This window comes from Hoplias malabaricus, chromosome 8, assembly GCF_029633855.1.
Source record: "Hoplias malabaricus isolate fHopMal1 chromosome 8, fHopMal1.hap1, whole genome shotgun sequence".
Taxonomy (NCBI): Eukaryota; Metazoa; Chordata; class Actinopteri; order Characiformes; family Erythrinidae; genus Hoplias; species Hoplias malabaricus.
The window spans coordinates 21,012,480-21,031,211 of record NC_089807.1 but is presented as its reverse complement, the minus strand read 5'-3'; the positions used below and the strand labels follow the sequence as shown (position 1 = coordinate 21,031,211).

Below are 18,732 nucleotides of genomic sequence, written 5' to 3'. Positions count from 1 at the left end.
CAAATATACCCTTACCATTTTTTATACTTGCAAAAAATTTTAGACACATTTCATGTTGGATACATTTTTTTTTCTATTGATAAACCTCTTGTGGCCTTCTCTCAATAGTGTTTTCTCTCAATAAGTGAAGTCCAATTGGTAGTTAAAATCTGGAAGCACTGCATTTTAACTGCAGACTAACTGCAGACTGGCTTTTGCGACCAGTTTTTGTTTTAAAAACGCTAATTATTTGATGAGACTTTTTTATTTTTTCCCACTTTATCTTAAAAATGCTAATTATATGATGAGCCTTTTTTCTTTTTCCCACTTTATCTGGAATTAAATATGCTATTATATAAATTGTATTGTGTTTGTTTGAGGTATGTTTTAACAAAGCCAGGATGTTTGTTGTCATATCTGTGATTTTTTTGTTTGCTATGAATTAAAATTGCTGGGTGAACAAGAGTAGCCTGTCCATAATATTCTACCAGGAGTACTACTAGTTTGGCTTTTTGGGCATTCACGTTTGATTCATTCTTCCAATTAGTTTAAATTTATCTCTAATCTGATTTTTTCCGGCTTTGTTTTAACAGTCAATTATGTCAGAAGCTGTCAACTCGGTGGGCTTCTTTAAGGGGCCGAAACACCTCTGAATGTGTGCGGATTTACCTGACTGTGGCCCGCAAGTGGCCTTTCTTTGGCGCCAAGCTGTTTGAGGCTAAGGTAGGAATATGTGGCTCATGTATATAGATTATGATATAGTGTGTTTAATACTGTACTTCATATTTGTTCTGTCCTTCTCTGTATGCCTGTAGTTTGTGTCACAAACTCCTCAGCAGAAAACACACGTTTGGCTAGCAGTGCATGAAGATGGACTGAGTGTATTAGAATTTAACTCCATAGTAAGAAATGATCTTCATATCTACGATAAATTTCCCTACTGATCATATTACATCACATAAGCTAATTTTTTTTTTTAAACACTTCCTGCTCTCATGATTGTTTAGAAACTCCTGGTGTCCTACTCCCATAAGGATATTGTAACCTTCGGAGGCTGTCATGAGGATTTCATGCTGGTGGTGTCTCAGAGCTCTGGAAGCAACACACTCAAAGACAAGCTCACAGAGAAATACTTATTCACCATGAGTGCTTCTAAGGTAGGGACAGCATGAAATCTGTTATTATATTTCATGTTATTATATTTATCTTAAGATATGATGATTTAAACAATATGATTTGATTAGCCTTGTCCAGTTTTTAAAATAATAGATTGTGTTGGTTAGATCCAGGAGATAACCTTGTTCATGGCCAGCTACATCAACAGTGCCCACCAGCAGAAGTCAGTGGCCCATCATCTCTCAGCCCCGGCTCTGCTCCTGGTGCAGTCTCAGGTGGGAGACCAACATAGCAAATCTTCTCCTGCGGTCTCCTCCAGACCCAGCAAAGCCCCAACACTGCTGTGATGTTTCATCTGGAGGAATAGTGTTGCATACACCAGCCCCATCTCCTCCTGGAAATTTTTCATGTAGGGTTTAGTTCCAACACACATTCAGTACAACTTCTGAAAACATCTGTTAGCTGGATGAGGTGTGATTAAAAAAGGATGCTAAGTCCTGCAGAAAGGTCTTCTGGAGCAGTGATGACCACTGATCCAGACAAGGATAAAACTGGTGTGGAGTTCACAAACAGGTTTCTCAGAGCTGAATTGTTTATGCCAGACATCATGAGTGCACGATTCAAAAAATGACAATATTCTCCTTTTGTGATATGCTTTTGTCAGAAAGAGTGGCTGGGAGCTCAGTATATAAACTGAAGAGGAAGTGCTCCGAAGCACGAGAGCAGGAACATGCACATGATTTGCATTTTGCTTCATTTCACCTTCACCATTCTTTTAGCATTCAAACAAACAAAGACTTCTCCTATTTAGATGCTGTATTTAGAGTTAGATGGATAAGCACCATTATGTCAGGATTTGGTGAAGTAGAGTGAAGTCCCAAGTGCTACAGTATAAGCCAACATTATAATGATCAAACTTCATAAAAACAGATCCTTCCGAAGTAGTACTTACAGAAATCTTTATTTTTACTAATCAGCGTATGTCTCTGGAATAAATCTGTTTTTGTCACAATGTGAATATGCCCTTGTTTCAGGAAAAAAACAACATTCCAGTGTAACAACTTCATGTGAAAGCTTCTTCCAAAGAAATGGTGGGCAATTACATGTGGAGAGACACAAATATCATTGTGAAATAACAAGTTGATTTTTTTTTTTTCTGTTACAATGAGTGTTTTTGTGTAGATAACCGACTCATTCACTACACAGAGTAAAGTATGTATGTTTGATAAAGAATGTGTACAGACTGTAGTGGAGCAAGGTGTTTGGCTGCAGCTGTGCTTGTGTTTTTCTATGTAAGACTAGAATTATATTAGGTTTGGAGTATGGCTGAGAAACATGTCAAGCTTGTGGCAAGTGGTTTGACACTCTTTAGGCGAAAAGTATGCTCTCAGTACACAAAGCGGAAGAGGTAAATTTAAGAACCAATGTGGTTAATGTTTTGAGCATGAGAGCATTCTGACTTTTCATATACTGAATAATAATAATTCTTTATTTTGATGGTGGGTAAAGCATAGTGAATAACACCACTGCACTCTCTGGAACAGAGTGGGGTTTGATTTTCCCAATTGAGCAAGAAAACAGGTTTTATAGGCAAAACTAATATTGCATTAGCCTACTCTGTAACATGATTGTGTATCACTCAGGATAAGAGTGTCTGCCAAATATTAATACTAATAATAATAATAATAATAATAATAATTTAAGGAGAATGACCATCACTAATCAAAGAAATGTCTTCGATTGTGAGGAACTTCAGTTCTCTCTGGCCTGTTTATGCTCAGAAGTGTGTATGAAGGGAAAATAACAACTGTTGTTTGTATGTGGCTGAAGTTTAGAAGTTAGACTGGGTTCCATCGCACAAACAGTTTGAGGATCTAGCAAAAAAAGGGAAAGTATATAAATCTGAATTTTATTAAATGTTTTTTATTACAGTCGTGATAGTCACCTTTAAGAAGGTGAACTGATAATGGCAGCAAAACTATTATGTGATATTAAACAGAGGACTTTTGTGCTCTGTGTTCTGACATGTTTGTTTGAAATATTTTTGTGAAGCTGTTGTTTACATTTGATGGGAATTTCCATATCACTTCTCACATATAATCTTCATCATGGGCTTGCTATCCAATTGTTGTAGGCATTTTGGGTTTGGCCTATTACACTTTGTTTGCACCCCTTGCATCCTGTCTCTTGTGCTGTATTATAATGTTATTATTATTATTATTATTATTCTGTCTGTTAGGTGTCTCATGCAAAATATGATGGATAGTCCTGGCACGATTGTAGTTTCAGGTGATGACATCAGTAGATTATATCAGTTTGCATTTCAGAGAAGTTTTTCAGAATGTTCAAAGACATCAAACACTAGACAAATGCTTCTTCTTTCAAAATGAAGTAATATAATTCAAGATGTATTACTATACTAAATAAATTTTTTATATATTTTTAGTCTATAGATTTGTGAGTGAACTTTAAAAACTTAGGTTACCTTTGCAAAAAGTACATTAATATATTATAAACATATAAGGAGTTAAAAGTTTCCTGCTTTGGCAAATGCTTTGTATAAATTTGTAACATTTTTTTACGATTTCTATAAAAAAAATTATAAACTAAACAGATATTGTTTTATATGGATTTAATTGATCAGCGAAGGAAATCAATGATACTCAAAACAGGAAGTATTTCACAAGTACACGGTCTGAGTAGTGCAGGTGAAATATGAACTCTCATTTGGTTGTTGTTTCAGGCTTTGCAAAGTATCGTCGATAGTAGCAAACTGACATCACAGACAGTCTCCCTCCCACTCATGTGTACGGCACTTCTGATTGGCTGTTAACTTTAAAAACCTACCAGTTGCCATGGTGACCTGTTCACCATGTGACATATGAGCTCAGGTATGAAAGAAAACAGAAGAGAGGGGAGGGCTGAGAGTGACCCACCCAAACCTGTCTGAACCGGTCTTGCTGCGGGCTGGAAGAGAAAGGCAAGCATAGACAAAATAACTGGGAAAGAAGTCAGTTCTTCTAAGGAAATGACATTAAACTCACAGTACATGGATTTAGAATTTTATAAAGATAGTCACTACATTTTTACTCCCTATTTCCCCGTTGTGTTTTATATTACACCAAAAATATTCATATTATTTTCTACACAGGGATTAAACAAATAAATTGCTTCTACATTTCTCGAAAGAGCGGTATGATACGTCTCTGAGATTTAAGTGTGGTTTCAATTTGTATGAAATGATAGACATATCAATATACTCCAAAGCTAATCTCCCTGATGCTGATGCTATATGAAATGTAATAGAAAACCTATAAATGTGCAGATCAATATTTTATATTTGAAAGCCATACGATTAACATTAAAGAAACTACACAAATCAGTAAGATAATAAAGTACGACCTCAATCTGCCATCACACAATATTCACACAGCTTTGTGAGATCAAACATGGAGAGGGTGTAAGGAAAAGTAGTCCTCATATTATACATTTATTAGCGACTGTTTCATTCACTTCTTCCAAAAGATTCAGTTTCACAGAAATATGCTGTTTACTGCTTTAAGATCTAACAATGTTAATATACATTTAGGATTTATTCTCAAAAAGAGATCACATATTACTGCACTATCTGTATGTTGTCCTGTGCAATGTGCTGCTAGTCTTACGACATTTCATGGTTATATTGAGGACATGAAGCATTAAGTTAGAAAGTATATATTTATAGTTCTGTTGCACCTGTTGTTCATGGCAAAAGTGAAATCCAGTCCAGAGTTGGCAGAACTTAAACTCTTCCCTTATGGGATCATCAGGACCGGATTTTTTAGCCGTGGCCTAAGGCTTTCTGTGACCAAATTTGCGGTACACATTAATCCTTTTTAATAAACAGTTATATTTTACCAGCAAGTTAACCATTCATGAAAGTGCCTGTTAAAGTCTAACACTTTTTTTTTTAATTAAAATGCAATATGCCACTCCACTCACTGACACTGGGAGACGGCAAGAGATTTGCATTAGCTGGGTGTTCAACAGGGCAGTCGGACTCGTTTAACCTGATTCCAAACAGTAAGCATTAGTCTCTCAGGCTTACTCTTCAAATCTATAACTTTTTTTAAACGGGAAAGCCACTTATAAATGTAACATGTAAAATTCATTGCTTATTTAATCAAGTGAGATTTAAACAATAATTTAGGGCATTCTGAAATGCTGCTTTAGAGCAGCATATTGTTGTTCTCATTGGGACTGAACCAGAAATCTAGATTTTAATGCCCTCTTAATTACAAACTACATACAATGGTTGTGAAAATGCTGTCACATCTGTATTTAAGAAAATATTTACCACTGTTTAAACCACTCGACCACACTACATTTTAAAAGTAGTGTAACAAAGGGTTTCCCCTTATAATAAAGTCTGCTCTTATTGAGTTCACTTGTAGAGAAAAACATAAGTATTATTGTGAAGCAATGAAAAGTATTTCCTGATACGTTACAGTGTCACTCAACCAATTCTGTTTTCTCAGTACCTTGTGCTGGTGTCTGCCACAATATTCAAATCTAGCCCCTGGACATGAGTCAGAGATCTTTAGATTTTTACCACATTCAAAATGTACTCATTCAAATGTTCCCTGTTGCTTAATGAGAACAGGTGTGGCAGCAACTGAGATTTCCTGAAGGAGGGGCTATGAGTACTCAGTTCTTTGCTCTGTGTAACATGATACAATAGGATTTTAATCACTGTGTTAAATAAATTTATGAGTATCATTTTAAATTCCGTACATATGCTATTTTTTTTTTTGGGTGGGGGGGACATTATGCACATTAACAGATGAAACAGCTTTACAAATTCTCTAAATCTGCACTCAGTGCTTCACAAGTATTGTGGCTTTCTGTGGTACCAGCCTATGTAGTCATTAGATGCCATGCATCTGCAAGAAGAGACATGACCTGGACTCTCTTCCTCAGTGTCCAATTACCAATGTGACCAAATAAGCGACAGAACATGCTATTGTGCTCAGGTAAATGAACAATGTGAAGGGAGTGGAAGAGCACAGCTGTTTTTCTGAATTCAGAAAAATTATGGAGATTGTGAGAAGGAATTAAAATGCCCATTTAAAAAAATAAAAATGCCCCAAGAAGCTGAATATAAATAGGATTTAAATCAAGAATTCAATTTTAAATGATTACTCACATTTCTGAAAAGCTTAAGTCACTGGAGACAGGCCTAAAATCCCTGAGGGCTTAGTAGTTACTTAGTATCTATGGGAAACAAATTCCACCCCCACAAACCCACACTAGTGTTTTTCCCAAAGACTTTGACACATTGCTGGATAGTCCTGTGTATGATGTCTGGTCCTAGCACTGATAATGGCAGTACAAGAGTATATATGCAACCAATATTCTAAATGTGCAATTTCTTTTAGTCAAACTGAGCAAAGTAAAAAATTCAGATCACAAGACAGTTTATTTTTTAATAAAAATAGCAAGGACACAACTGTACATAACATTAACTTGACATGTTTACAAAAGTCAGCCATTTAAATTAGCTTCAAACATTTTATATATTTAAAAAAAAAAAAAAAAAAAAAAATTCTACACTGCCCCTTAGAGTAAATGGGGGAGGCAGGGGAGAGGGAAAAAAAAAAATCCATATTGTACAAAGCTGTTTAGAGCATGTAACAGTTCAATTCCCCTTAAAAACATAACCCTACTTTAAAAACCAAGCAATATACAAGGTCTTTGCTCATATGCAAAGCTGCCAGTGTTGTGACTAAAATATGGCACATCTTTACGACAAATTCTCCATCTCTTTTGCCTGCAAAAAAAAAAAAAAAAAAAAAAACACATTAGTACATAATTGCCAAATGCAAACCATCAAGTAAAGTAAGAGGTTACATTTCATCTACCTGGGTCTTGCCATACCGGGCCTGCTCTCGTCTCCTTAGGAAAAACTGAAAGGGAAGGGGGAGAACAGAAATGGTTATTCAAGTTTATAAAACACAAAAAGCAACTAATACACATTACAAAAGTAAAAATTGTTGAACACCTAAACTGGAAATGCTCAACTTACCAGAACAAGGATTCCAATGACCACAGCCAGGACAACCACCACAATGACAGCAATTACACCTCCAGTCAGTGACTTCATAGTGAATGTGGGAGGTTTATCATCAACGTAGTACACCACGATGTCCTTAAAGGTCACATCGTTGCCAGAAACTGTGACTTTTAGAGGTGTTTGGTCTTTGAACAGTGGTAGCATTTTGACCTGAAAACAAAGCCCAGATTAAGATTTTATACATTCTTCAGAGAAGCTTAAAACTAACAAGGTCTTCCTCCATCTACAACCTACATCTTTCTCCATATAGTAGGCCATGCGAGGCAGGTCAACAGGATCTTTTGCATCCTTCTTGACATCCACAACAATGCGAGAAGCATCTGGGTCATACTGGAAGAAAATAGGATTATTCAGTGATCAGTGATTTAAGCATAGCAACTCATCCAAGTATAACTTAATGTATTATACTTACATCAACGTTATCCACACGTGCGGTAGGAGTGTTATAGCGTTTAGAGAGAAGACTTTGAAAGGTGCTGCAGTTCAGAGAATATATAAATTAAGAACAAATTAATACCATGATTACAGAACATTGGGATAATACATTCTAAAATACAGCCAAATCATGTTACATACCCCTTCAGCTGATCTTTATTCACAGCCGCTGGGTTGTGAGTCAACTGAAGACGGACCCAACTGAGAAGAACGATTATAGATCAACATATTTCCCCAAAAATAATGCATTTCTATACAAAACAGCTTTAAAAAACTGGTAACTGCATTCAGAGTCACATGCCTTAATGTCTATACTAGACATTAACACCAACAAGCTACTCACATTGTCTCCACAGGTTCACACTTAATGTTTCTGTCTCCTTTATCAGATCTGCGGACACCTGCACTATTGACACACCAGCATGTGTCTGTGTGGTTGCACTGGACAGCCTTGAAACGCCCATCACTCTCACACTCGGGATCATAAATACCATCATTATCCACAATAGCCTCCTCAACAGGTTTTCCACCGATTGTTCTAGTATCCAGTTTATTCCTGACACGGTACATTTCTGCCTGCATAAGGAAGCACTTGGGAATCACTGCAAGACAAAAGCAGGTATTAAGTATGCATACCATAGTTCCACTGAATTTAGCTGATCCAAGAGACACCACATATGCAGCTAGTGTACATAGTAAAACCATCCATACAATGCTAAAATACTGTGACAAAGTATCGAATGTCCATACTCAATTTTAAGCATTTATAGTGTACACTAAACAAAAAGCAAAAAAAAAATAATAAGTTAGGCAATACATACAATTGTAACTAGCAGAATATGAAATTAAAATAAAAAGTGGAGCTTACAATTGGTGCAGTCCAATGTCAGCTTCGCTCCAGCAGTACCGACAGGAAGTTGACATTGGCATGGACTCCCATCACAGAGCGCCCATTTCATGGTACTACATGTTTCACCTGTAACATGCACAAGTACAGAGGTTATCAGACAAAGTGTTTCCTGCTGAGAGGAACTTAAGGAGCAATGCTTAACTACAGTCACAGGTGTGGCTATGAACCAGGAAGATGACCTATGGGAGTGAGCACTGAAACATCAGGTTACCATTCCCCTCCCCCTCCCGGGCAGACCTGTTTGTCGACTCCTAACAACCATTTTACAATTAAAAATAAGACTAAAAATAAAGTCTACAACCCGCTACAGCTTTAGCTGAAGTTACAAACACGAGCGTGTAAAATGTGATCAGATTAACAGTTTACGAGATTGAGAAACTAAGGAGAAACTTTACAACCGCCATAAAACGATAAGATACTTACACTGCGCGGAAGCTCCGGCGACAAGTGCCAAAAGACAAAGCGCGATAATGACTTTCATCTTGGGAGCTCTGTAGACAAAAGATTCACAAGTTCTCAGAAGAAGAAAAAAAACAGAAACTGCTCCAAACAAAAACCAAAACTTTGAAATTCAAAGCCAAACGAGGCAGTATTTAGATCCAAAAATATGTTCGCCTCAAAATACAACAAAGATTACAAACATCGAAAGCTGCTATAATCCAAAGCAAGCGAAGCTGGTCACACCCAGAAATAAGTAGATTCTTGTTACACAAAGTTCTGAAAACGAAGCATCCTCACCTGAAACCTTGAGTCAACTAACATCACCTTGCTGCAGGTGAGCCTTATACCTGCACAGCGAAGTGACGTCAGGCAACACCCGGATATGGGCGGGAGACAATCTCAATGAAGATACATCAGCTTTCCGTCGAACCATTTATGGCAGAGTATCATTTCGGTCCACGGTCAACACTGAATTTAGTTAAAATCGAGTTTGATACGACCCCCTTCTAAGAGTTTTCCTCAGGAGCACAGAGCGTGTAATGGTAATCCGAACACCCTCGCTTCTTCTGTTCTGCTGCCTGATTTTTCTCTCTGTGTAGAATTTAGTTTCAGAAACCAGACCGGCAGGTTTCGACTGAGGTGTTGCCTCTCAGTTTGTTTCTTTAAGTTGTTAAACCAAAGTGCACGTAAACAGAAACCAAATATTTTATATTACAGAAATATGGCTTTGATAAAATGTGGAAAATGTTACATGAAAACTACCACTGTGTTTTAGAAGCAGGTGATTTGAGTAAATTCTTACTCTCTCTCATAGATACCATCAACCTCACCGAAACTGACGTCACACTGAGTTTCGAAAGAGAGATCATGGATACCAAAACACATCTGAGTATAACCACAGACCAGGGCCAATACGGTAAAAGTCGGGAAAACTGAACAAATGACTTAGCTAACAGAAAAAAAAAAATTCTCAGTGAATGGAGTGATTCTGATATGTATTCTTCAAAAACATCTAATGTAAATAACTGATGATGACATTTGTCAGTAAAACATTACATCTTATAAATATATCAGGTTAAAAAGGGTAACAAAAGGTTGCCTAAAAGCCTTATTATATATATAATGCCATATATAAATCTATACTATGTACACTTTTAATATGTCCTAATTTTTGAGGGTAATGTCAGACAGGTGATTAAAAGTTCTTGTCACAAAAATCTGTCACTGTCACTGTGGTGGTACCCCCAAGGGAACATTTTCAGTATCTTTAGATAGGGAACATATTTGTACCATATTCTATATTCATTGAAAAGTTTAAAGTTGTTTTTATTACATACACCCCACTTAACTATGTCATTTCATTATGTTTACTGTCCTGTAAAAACTTTACAAATACTTCCCTCTCCTTCTAGAGAAAAGAATGTGATGAACACAACTGGACTTTAAAAATACTGTTGTACTTTTAAAGTTACATTTACACTGATTGTACCTTTAGTGACAATAATGTACCTGTACCGTCCTTTTCTACTGAGAGTGTACATGTACTCACCAGAAATACATAGTGTATATTTTTATATGTATATTTGTTAATGTATAAAGTACACTTCTTTAAAGACTATTCGTGAAATTATTGTTTCTATCAGATAAGCAAATAAAAGTAAACATTGTATATTTTAAATTAAATACTGAGAATTATATAATTAGCTTTTAATTTAAAAAAGTTTATATTTCATACGGACAAATTGTTTGATAGCTTGGTTTGCCCTTATATTAGTGTTTGTCCTCTTTTTCAGTTATGTTTACATTCCCTCCAGCCCCCACCAAAAAAAAAAAAAAAAAGAAAAATAAAGAGAACAGTCTCTGTCCTGCCACACCCAAGGAATGACTGTAATTGTGAATGAGAGTTTTGAGTTTCATATATCATAGTTTTTCATCCTTGGCAGCCAGGCTGTTTTATTTTTTGCCAAATAGAAAAATAAAATTAATCAGTTGCTAATAAATCAGGAGTAATGCCTTCACTTTACAGAAGAGGAAAATCACTACTACTCAATAGTTATTTTAGAAATTCTTTATTAATCACTGTACATTCTTGCCATGCCTGATCTCTCTGAGATGTTTCTATGCGATGTTATCACTAATGGTTTCTAAATGCTGATGTTTCTAAACTACATTTCCAAAGGTTTATTGAAACTTGCTCATCCACCGTTCTGAACTCAAGTTCCTCTCATCCCTAAGTTGTTTGTCATTCTGCTGACATAACAGATTCTAATTTTCTGGGAAGGCTTTAGACTAGATGTTGGAGAATGTGAGTATTTGATTGCATTCTGCCATGAAACCTCGAGTTCAGAGTTCAATTTGATGATTAATTCTACATTACACATGTCTAGTACTCCCCAGCCCATTGCTATTTGGATATATACCTCTCTGGCCTACACTTTTGAGCATGGTGATGGTAAGCTCATGTACAGCTGCTCCAGAGCACTGCATTTCATTTTATTAATAGATATAGATATTATTTCAATGAAAACACTATAGTTAAGGTAGAATGTTATATGTTAGTAATTAAAAAATGACAGAAAGATGTCGCCATATTCTACAACCTCCATACAAACATTATTTCTGCACGCTGTATAATAGTGTGGACTGTATATTTAATGTAGCCCCCCTACTACTACAGAGCAAATGCTATTGCATGTCACAACCTGTTTCATTATATATATATATATATATATATATATATATATATATATATATATATATATATATATAAACTTAATTCTAGCTCCATGATACTGAAAGTATAGCAAGCAGTGAATCATACTCTCTCATGAGTCATAGTGTTGTACTGAAAGAGTTTTTGGCATTGGCCTATAATGTATGACATATAGGCTGTTTTGTTTATTTCATACCAGTACCGTGAAACTTTGTGCGTTATAACCTTTATAATTTTTCACAAGCTCTGAAACAAATTAATAAAACATAATGTACATGCATGATAAAATTATTCTTTGATTTAGGTTTCCATAGCAATCAAAAAATAGAAAATATGTTGCAATCAGCTCTCAGCTGCACATGCTGTTTGTGGAAACGTATAAGTGACATACTTTCATAAATTTTCTGGAGGCTGACACACCTACCAGGTTTATGTGCATTTTCTTGATTGAATCAAGGAAGCTGTGGTCTGGTTGCAGCTTCCTGTTACACTCAGTTTCAAGCACCTGTGACAGTGAAGTGTGTAGTTGAAATTGTCACACGTGTATCAGTAAATTTGAAGTCACAGGTAAAATCTCTTCAGGAGTTCAAACCTGTAGATTTTTTTTCCTCTCTCACAAATACAACTTAACAGTTATACCTTTATAAATTCTTCATTGCATTTGCACAAATCCAATTCTACACACAAGTACAACAATATCATGTTCTCACAGTTTTGCTCCAGTTGCAGCAGTGAATATGGGCCACAATATGGATCACGCACTTGTATAAAACATGCACAAAAGTTGCACATTCACAAATCAATATGTGAACCTATGCAATGTGAGTTGGACACCTGTATTTTTTAAAAGGTCTTTTTAGGGGGATATTTGTCTGCACAAACAGTCAATGACTGCACCTGCTCAAATCTATGGCTACGAGTCTCAAATTCTGCCTCTTTTGCTCACGTGACAACTTCCGCACGTTCTCACTTTTGCACCAACTTAGTCAGCATGGTGCAAAACTAATTTGTGCATCTGTAGAGCTAGGTTCTCAGAGATCAGAGTATGTTTACAGTTGCTTTTGCAAATTTATGTACAGTTTTCCTTTTGTTTGCTTAATAACAAGCTCAATCTCCTATATAAATTATGTAGATGTGATCTACTATGCAGCTCTCTGTTTGAACTGTTTGATCATTTGCTAACCTGACCTTATTTTCTATATAAGAAATTAGTTTCATGGAAAGATAAGATGTGTTCACTCAACAAATTAATTTTATTTTAGTTTTGTTGCCTTAAGGCAAATGTTTAATAGTCTTCATAAATTTAGTTAAATATTTCAAGGCAGCACAACACTTTTTTTCAGTGCATATATCTACTTGTTTGTTCATTTATTTATTTGTTTATTTATTTAATTATGTGGATCACCACAAAATCACTATTCCCTTTTGGTGGAAGTACTTTAATAAAAATAAACAATAAATGTGTCTTTTTTTCAATCACTTGTAGTTTCTAATTTAAAAAATATTTATATGTATAATATATATGCAATCATTTTATAAACAGCTAAGTGAATGTGCTTATTCTGACTGTTCTGGCTAGGGTCTGGTAGCCAGATCTGGGCCAAATGTCTGGGCTATCATTTATTTTGGAACTGGCCCAATTACATCAGCCAGGGCCTAGAGGTTGTGAGTTTGAGTCCCACTCCGGGTGACTGTCTGTGAGGAGTGTGGTGTGTTCTCTCTGTGTCTGCGTTTGCTTCCTCCGGGTGACTGTCTGTGAGGAGTGTGATGTGTTCTCCCTGTGTCTGGGTGGGTTTTCTCCGGGTGACTGTCTGTGAGGATTGGGGTGTGTTCTCCCTGTGTCTGTGTGGGTTTCCTCCAGGTGACTGTCTGTGAGGAGTGTGGTGTGTTCTCCCTGTGTCCGCGTGGGTTTCCTCTGGGTGGCTGTCTGTGATGAGTGTGTTGTGTTCTCTCTGTTTCTGCGTGGGTTTCTTCCGGGTGACTGTCTGTGAGGAGTGTGATGTGTTCTCCCTGTGTCTGGGTGGGTTTTCTCCGGGTGACTGTCTGTGAGGATTGGGGTGTGTTCTCCCTGTGTCTGTGTGGGTTTCCTCCAGGTGACTGTCTGTGAGGAGTGTGGTGTGTTCTCCCTGTGTCCGCGTGGGTTTCCTCTGGGTGGCTGTCTGTGATGAGTGTGTTGTGTTCTCTCTGTTTCTGCGTGGGTTTCTTCCGGGTGACTGTCTGTGAGAAGTGTGGTGTGTTCTCCCTGTGTCTGCGTGGGTTTTCTCCAGGTGACTGTGAGGAGTGTGGTGTGTTCTCCCTGTGTCTGTATGGATTTCCTCTGGGTGCTCCGGTTTCCTCCCATGGTCCAAAAACAAACATTGGTAGGTGAATTGGCGACTTAGAAAGTATCCATAGGTGTGGGTGAATGTGTGTTGCCCTATGAAGGACGGGCGCACAGTGATTCTGGGTAGGCGCCGTACCCACAGCGATCCTGAACTGTTACAATGATTGAATGAATGTTTTTTTTGTGCTGGGAAAATAAACATTTCGGAAGGTTATATTTAAATTGCTCCCACTATGACACAGTCTATTGCAAATATAAAAATAAGCAAATCGGGTGCTTGGTGGGAATACACCCTGGAGGGAGCGCCAGTCCTTCACAAGGCAACACAGACACACATTCACTCACACCTACGGACACTTTTGAGTCGCCAATCCACCTACCAACGTGTTTTTGGACTGTGGGAGGAAACCCACACGGACACGGGGAGAACACACCAACTCTTCACAGACAGTCACCCGGAGCGGGAATCGAACCCACAACCTCCAGGTCCCTGGAGCTGTGTGACTGCGACACCTACCTGCTGCGCCACCGTACACTGTTTTTTTTATTATTATTTTATTTATTTTATTTTATTTTATTTATTTATTTTTTTTATACTCGAGAGGATTTCCCGGGCTTGGTTTTTGGCAGTTTGGGGGTGGGGCCATGTGCGAGCAGTTTCTATTAAAACATGCAGGCTTATTTTCTCCACCAGGTGTTTTGCACCCGCCACACTTCTGACGCCATTTTTTGAAATCCCGGCGGGTGTATCTCAAACATTAGTAACTAGAGATGTTAGATTAGCAAGTAGATATACAGCGACATCTGGTGGCAGAATCTGAAATACAGCACTTGGCTTTGTTTAAAGCTGAGAATTGCAAGGACAGAGATAAGCTTCATGTTTAACTGAAACATTACAATTCTACTCAGTTATACTCACTATCCAAATATTCCAGCATGACACAGGACAAATATATAATATAAAAACAGACCAAGCTTTAGGGATCCCACAGGACAAAAAAAATTGAAATGTGTCCAAAGGGCTGCAGTACAATGTCTTAACAATGAAATATGATCCTTTATTGTTATGTCTGTTTTGTGGAAAAGGACAAGTGAAATGCCAAAGAGAGTCAGTTTGCAAGAAGGACAATGCATGACCATAAGGAAATATGGGTGTCTCCTTCTTCTGTTGGTGTGGCCATTATATTTACTCTCAGGAGTGAGAAATAAAAAGAGAGTAAACCAGAGACAGAAGATAGAAGAGACAAAGACAGAGGTGCTCAGGGAATCACGGTTACTTGAGAGTGAAGAACAGACGAACGGAGCCAGAGAGAGACCTACACTGTCTGCCCCAATGCTGACCAAGTTGTCTGCAAGCCATCTGTGAGATATGCAGTAAGTACCAAGTTATATTTTAGCTTTCATAAACATTTCAGTCTGCTTAATAATGGGATATACAACATCAATTTTCAGGATTAACATTTACAGCAAAAATAGGATAGCTCAAGCCAAGTCTTCATATTTTATAACCTGTTCTGTTTGTTTAATACTTAAGCAACCAATAAAATAACTGTTCCTATATTTATTACCATATTTTTATGTTGCATTACTATATAAACATAAAACAAAATGTACTTTGGTGTTTTACAACCACAAAAAGTTATAAATGGATGTAAAATACATTCATTGTTGCCATTTAGGCATTTAGACACATTTAAGAGAATGTTGAGACTGGCAGTTTGTGCAAGTGAAAATAGAAATGATATATTATTAGGTCATTTAACAATGGGCCAATGACCAACAATGAGCTGCTACTTTGCAAACATACACATGAAAAAAGTATTGAAGTGTTAAAAACATTTCTTCAAAGGACAAAAGTGCACATTTTATCATATTCGCTGGACACCATAATTTAACATTTGAGTGTAAAGGGCAAGGGTACAACACTAAGCTGAATAACAAATGATCTTCAATGACTCAGATGACACTTTGTCAAAAACACATCACAGAATTGTAATAGGCTCAGGATCACTTTGTCAAACCTTTGTCAAGCGCTACAAAACATAATTACATCCACAAATGCCGGTTAACACTTTGCAGGAAGCCATATGATAACTGTGTGCAGAAGTGCTTTCAACTCTGGACTTGAAGACAACTTGCACAGATTGTCACATAGTGTATTCAAACAAATGAGAAAATACCTTAAGAGTAAAACATCAAATAATATGTTGTTGTGTTGCGTTCAATTTAACAGAGGTCAAAGGTCTTTTTTATTTGGACACATTTGTAGTTTTAATAGTACATCAAAATGATAAGAAAATCATTTTATTTCTATTTTAAGTAGTTTATACAAATATTTTTATTATGATAACCATAACATAATAATAATAAATATGTGTAACAATGTTTTAGTAATACGTCAGTTTTGAACCTCTGTAGTACATTTTAAACTGTTGCATATCAGACATTTCTTTCATCGATTATAATCCACTGAGATGGCAGTTTCATAAAAAAGTTAATTCAATTAAACTAATGAACAATGTGACTCCTGAGTACAACAGCAGTAAGTTACCTGTTAATGCCATTCATTCTGCTGAGGTCCAGAGGGTGGGACAATAATCAGCATGTAACTGAATTATAACTCTCAGTTTACCTATTCCTAAGACTGACTATAGTTACACTTGCCTTGTGGAATTTTATTTTTTTTTTTTTTTTTACTGCCAGAGTCAACATTTTTATAAATCATTTCTGAATATTTGATTTTTCAAAGTCAGTGAATCAAGAAATACCTGAGAATTGATTTGTGCAATCTAGTATTTTCAGGGAAAGAGATGATGCCTCATACTGCTATCTTTTAGACAGCGAGTGACTTTGGATATGGCAAAGATCAGGTCTTCTGAATTGTTCTGGAAGCCATGTCTCAAACCTCTCAAGTTTTTGTGACCTGTTCATTTTGAAATCAGACACAGTAACTGTGCACCCAATGCCTTTGTTCTGTGTGAAAATAGGTTATGGTTAATGTTACCTTCAAGACCAATAGATGTAGAAAGTGATCCATATACACAGTTTAGTTTATAAAAATTGTGTAACTCACACATTCACTTGGTGACTTGTTTGGTACCATATAATTGAAGGCTAATCAATAAATATATGATTATATTGGCATTCATATCAAATTTAATATTCATGAAATAATTAATTGAATACTAATACTCCAGTGCATATACATTCTTTTTTATAATGTATTTCCTAGACAGTCATCAAGGTGTTATTTCACCAGCATAAAATGTCTAAACAAGCTTCACTAAAGTCCATATTTAGAAACTATCTGAGAACACCTTCTGAGAACTCACAGTTTTTAATATGATTATATAGGTGTGAGGAATGGCCTAAAATATATGGTGCAAAGGAACTCAAACATAAAGAGTGAGGAACATTATATTATTAGATGCTATGAACATTTTTAAAGGTGTTTGTAAGTATTGTAATATAATAAATATTTAAATATAATAAAAATGCTTTAAATTAAATTAAATTCTCTGAAAATGAAAAAGGAAAATCATATTTATCTGTAGTAGCTGCAGGACAAGAAAAACCGATAAGAAAATCCTTGACAATAATTTCACTTGGTCAGATGGTGTACCTGTCTGTCTACCCACCTACGTTACCACCTGCCCACATGCATATACTCTGCAGTTTTCAGGTGTACTCTTTCAGTTTGGACAACTCCACACACAGGCTTTGGAAGGAGGGCTTAAAAGTAGGGTGTTAAATAATTTGATATTTTCCAGAACTTCATTGTCAGAACAAAAAAGGTAACAAACAGGTGCATTATTGTGACTAAAGGTACAAACAGTGTAAATGTACTTTTAAAGGCACTACATGTGTATTATGATATATTAACAAGATGACATAAATATTAAATATTAAGTATCTGCCTCTTGCAGGGCTCCACTGCTGTGTCTATGTGCTTTGCTCACATTTAACAGTGTAGGTAAGTAACATTTTAAATATTTCTCTGAAGGTTGTTTTCTACTTTCATCTTTTCACACATTTGCACTATGCCCTATCCACAGGTGCAACACTCAAGGATTGTGAATCAGCAGGGAAAATATGCCACGCCTATGCAGAATGCATCAAAACACGGAACAGCTTCACCTGCATTTGCCTGAGTGGATACAATGGAGATGGAATACAGTGTAGTGACATTGACGAATGTGCTGCTGATATTCACAATTGCCACATAAAAGCACGCTGTGACAACACCCTAGGCAGCTACAACTGTGTGTGTCTGGATGGCTACTCGGGAGATGGTTTCCAGTGTGCAGATATAAATGAATGCCAAACAGGAAATGGCGGTTGCCATGCAGACGCTATTTGCACCAACAGAGATGGTGGGCGAAACTGCCAGTGCAAGCCTGGCTTCAGCGGAAATGGATTTCAATGCACTGATGATAATGAATGCACCAAAGCAGGCATCTGCCACTGGAATGCAACTTGTACCAACAACCCTGGTTCATATATATGCACATGTAATGCTGGTTATAAGGGCAATGGGAACTATCTATGCCTGGATATTGATGAGTGCTCTGAAACTCCAGGTGTGTGCTCTGCCTCTTTTGGCTTTAAGGGCTGCAAGAACTTGCCGGGAACCTACCGTTGTGTCTGCAGCAATGGGTACCAGAGCAATGGGAGAACTTGTGAAGATATCAATGAATGTGCAA

The 18,732-nt window shown here is 36.8% G+C and overlaps 2 protein-coding genes and 1 long non-coding RNA gene across 3 annotated transcripts in view; 2 read left to right on the top strand and 1 right to left on the bottom strand.

The window, feature by feature from the left end:
* plekhh2 (pleckstrin homology domain containing, family H (with MyTH4 domain) member 2) overlaps positions 1 to 3,589 on the top strand; it is a 33,365-nt gene extending 29,776 nt beyond the window's left edge. The window contains exons 27-30 of the mRNA XM_066678783.1: positions 573 to 702; positions 795 to 881; positions 987 to 1,136; positions 1,263 to 3,589. Coding sequence (XP_066534880.1) covers positions 573 to 702; positions 795 to 881; positions 987 to 1,136; positions 1,263 to 1,442 — 547 coding nt within the window. The 3' untranslated portion in view covers positions 1,443 to 3,589. The remainder of the gene's footprint in view (positions 1 to 572; positions 703 to 794; positions 882 to 986; positions 1,137 to 1,262) is intronic.
* Positions 3,590 to 6,534: 2,945 nt separating this feature from the next.
* Positions 6,535 to 9,184, bottom strand: epcam (epithelial cell adhesion molecule). Its single transcript, XM_066678201.1, has 9 exons — positions 8,976 to 9,184; positions 8,511 to 8,618; positions 7,986 to 8,244; positions 7,784 to 7,843; positions 7,620 to 7,683; positions 7,442 to 7,537; positions 7,160 to 7,357; positions 6,996 to 7,040; positions 6,535 to 6,904 (listed from the first exon to the last, which is right to left on the bottom strand). The coding sequence occupies exons 1-9, from the start codon at positions 9,031 to 9,033 to the stop codon at positions 6,878 to 6,880; spliced, it is 915 nt and encodes a 304-aa protein (XP_066534298.1). The 5' UTR covers positions 9,034 to 9,184; the 3' UTR covers positions 6,535 to 6,877.
* A 111-nt stretch (positions 9,185 to 9,295) lies between these two features.
* On the top strand, positions 9,296 to 10,513 carry LOC136704998 (uncharacterized). Its single transcript, XR_010803989.1, has 3 exons — positions 9,296 to 9,535; positions 9,808 to 9,909; positions 10,406 to 10,513. It is a non-coding gene; the product is annotated as an uncharacterized lncRNA (long non-coding RNA).
* Positions 10,514 to 18,732: the final 8,219 nt, after the last annotated feature.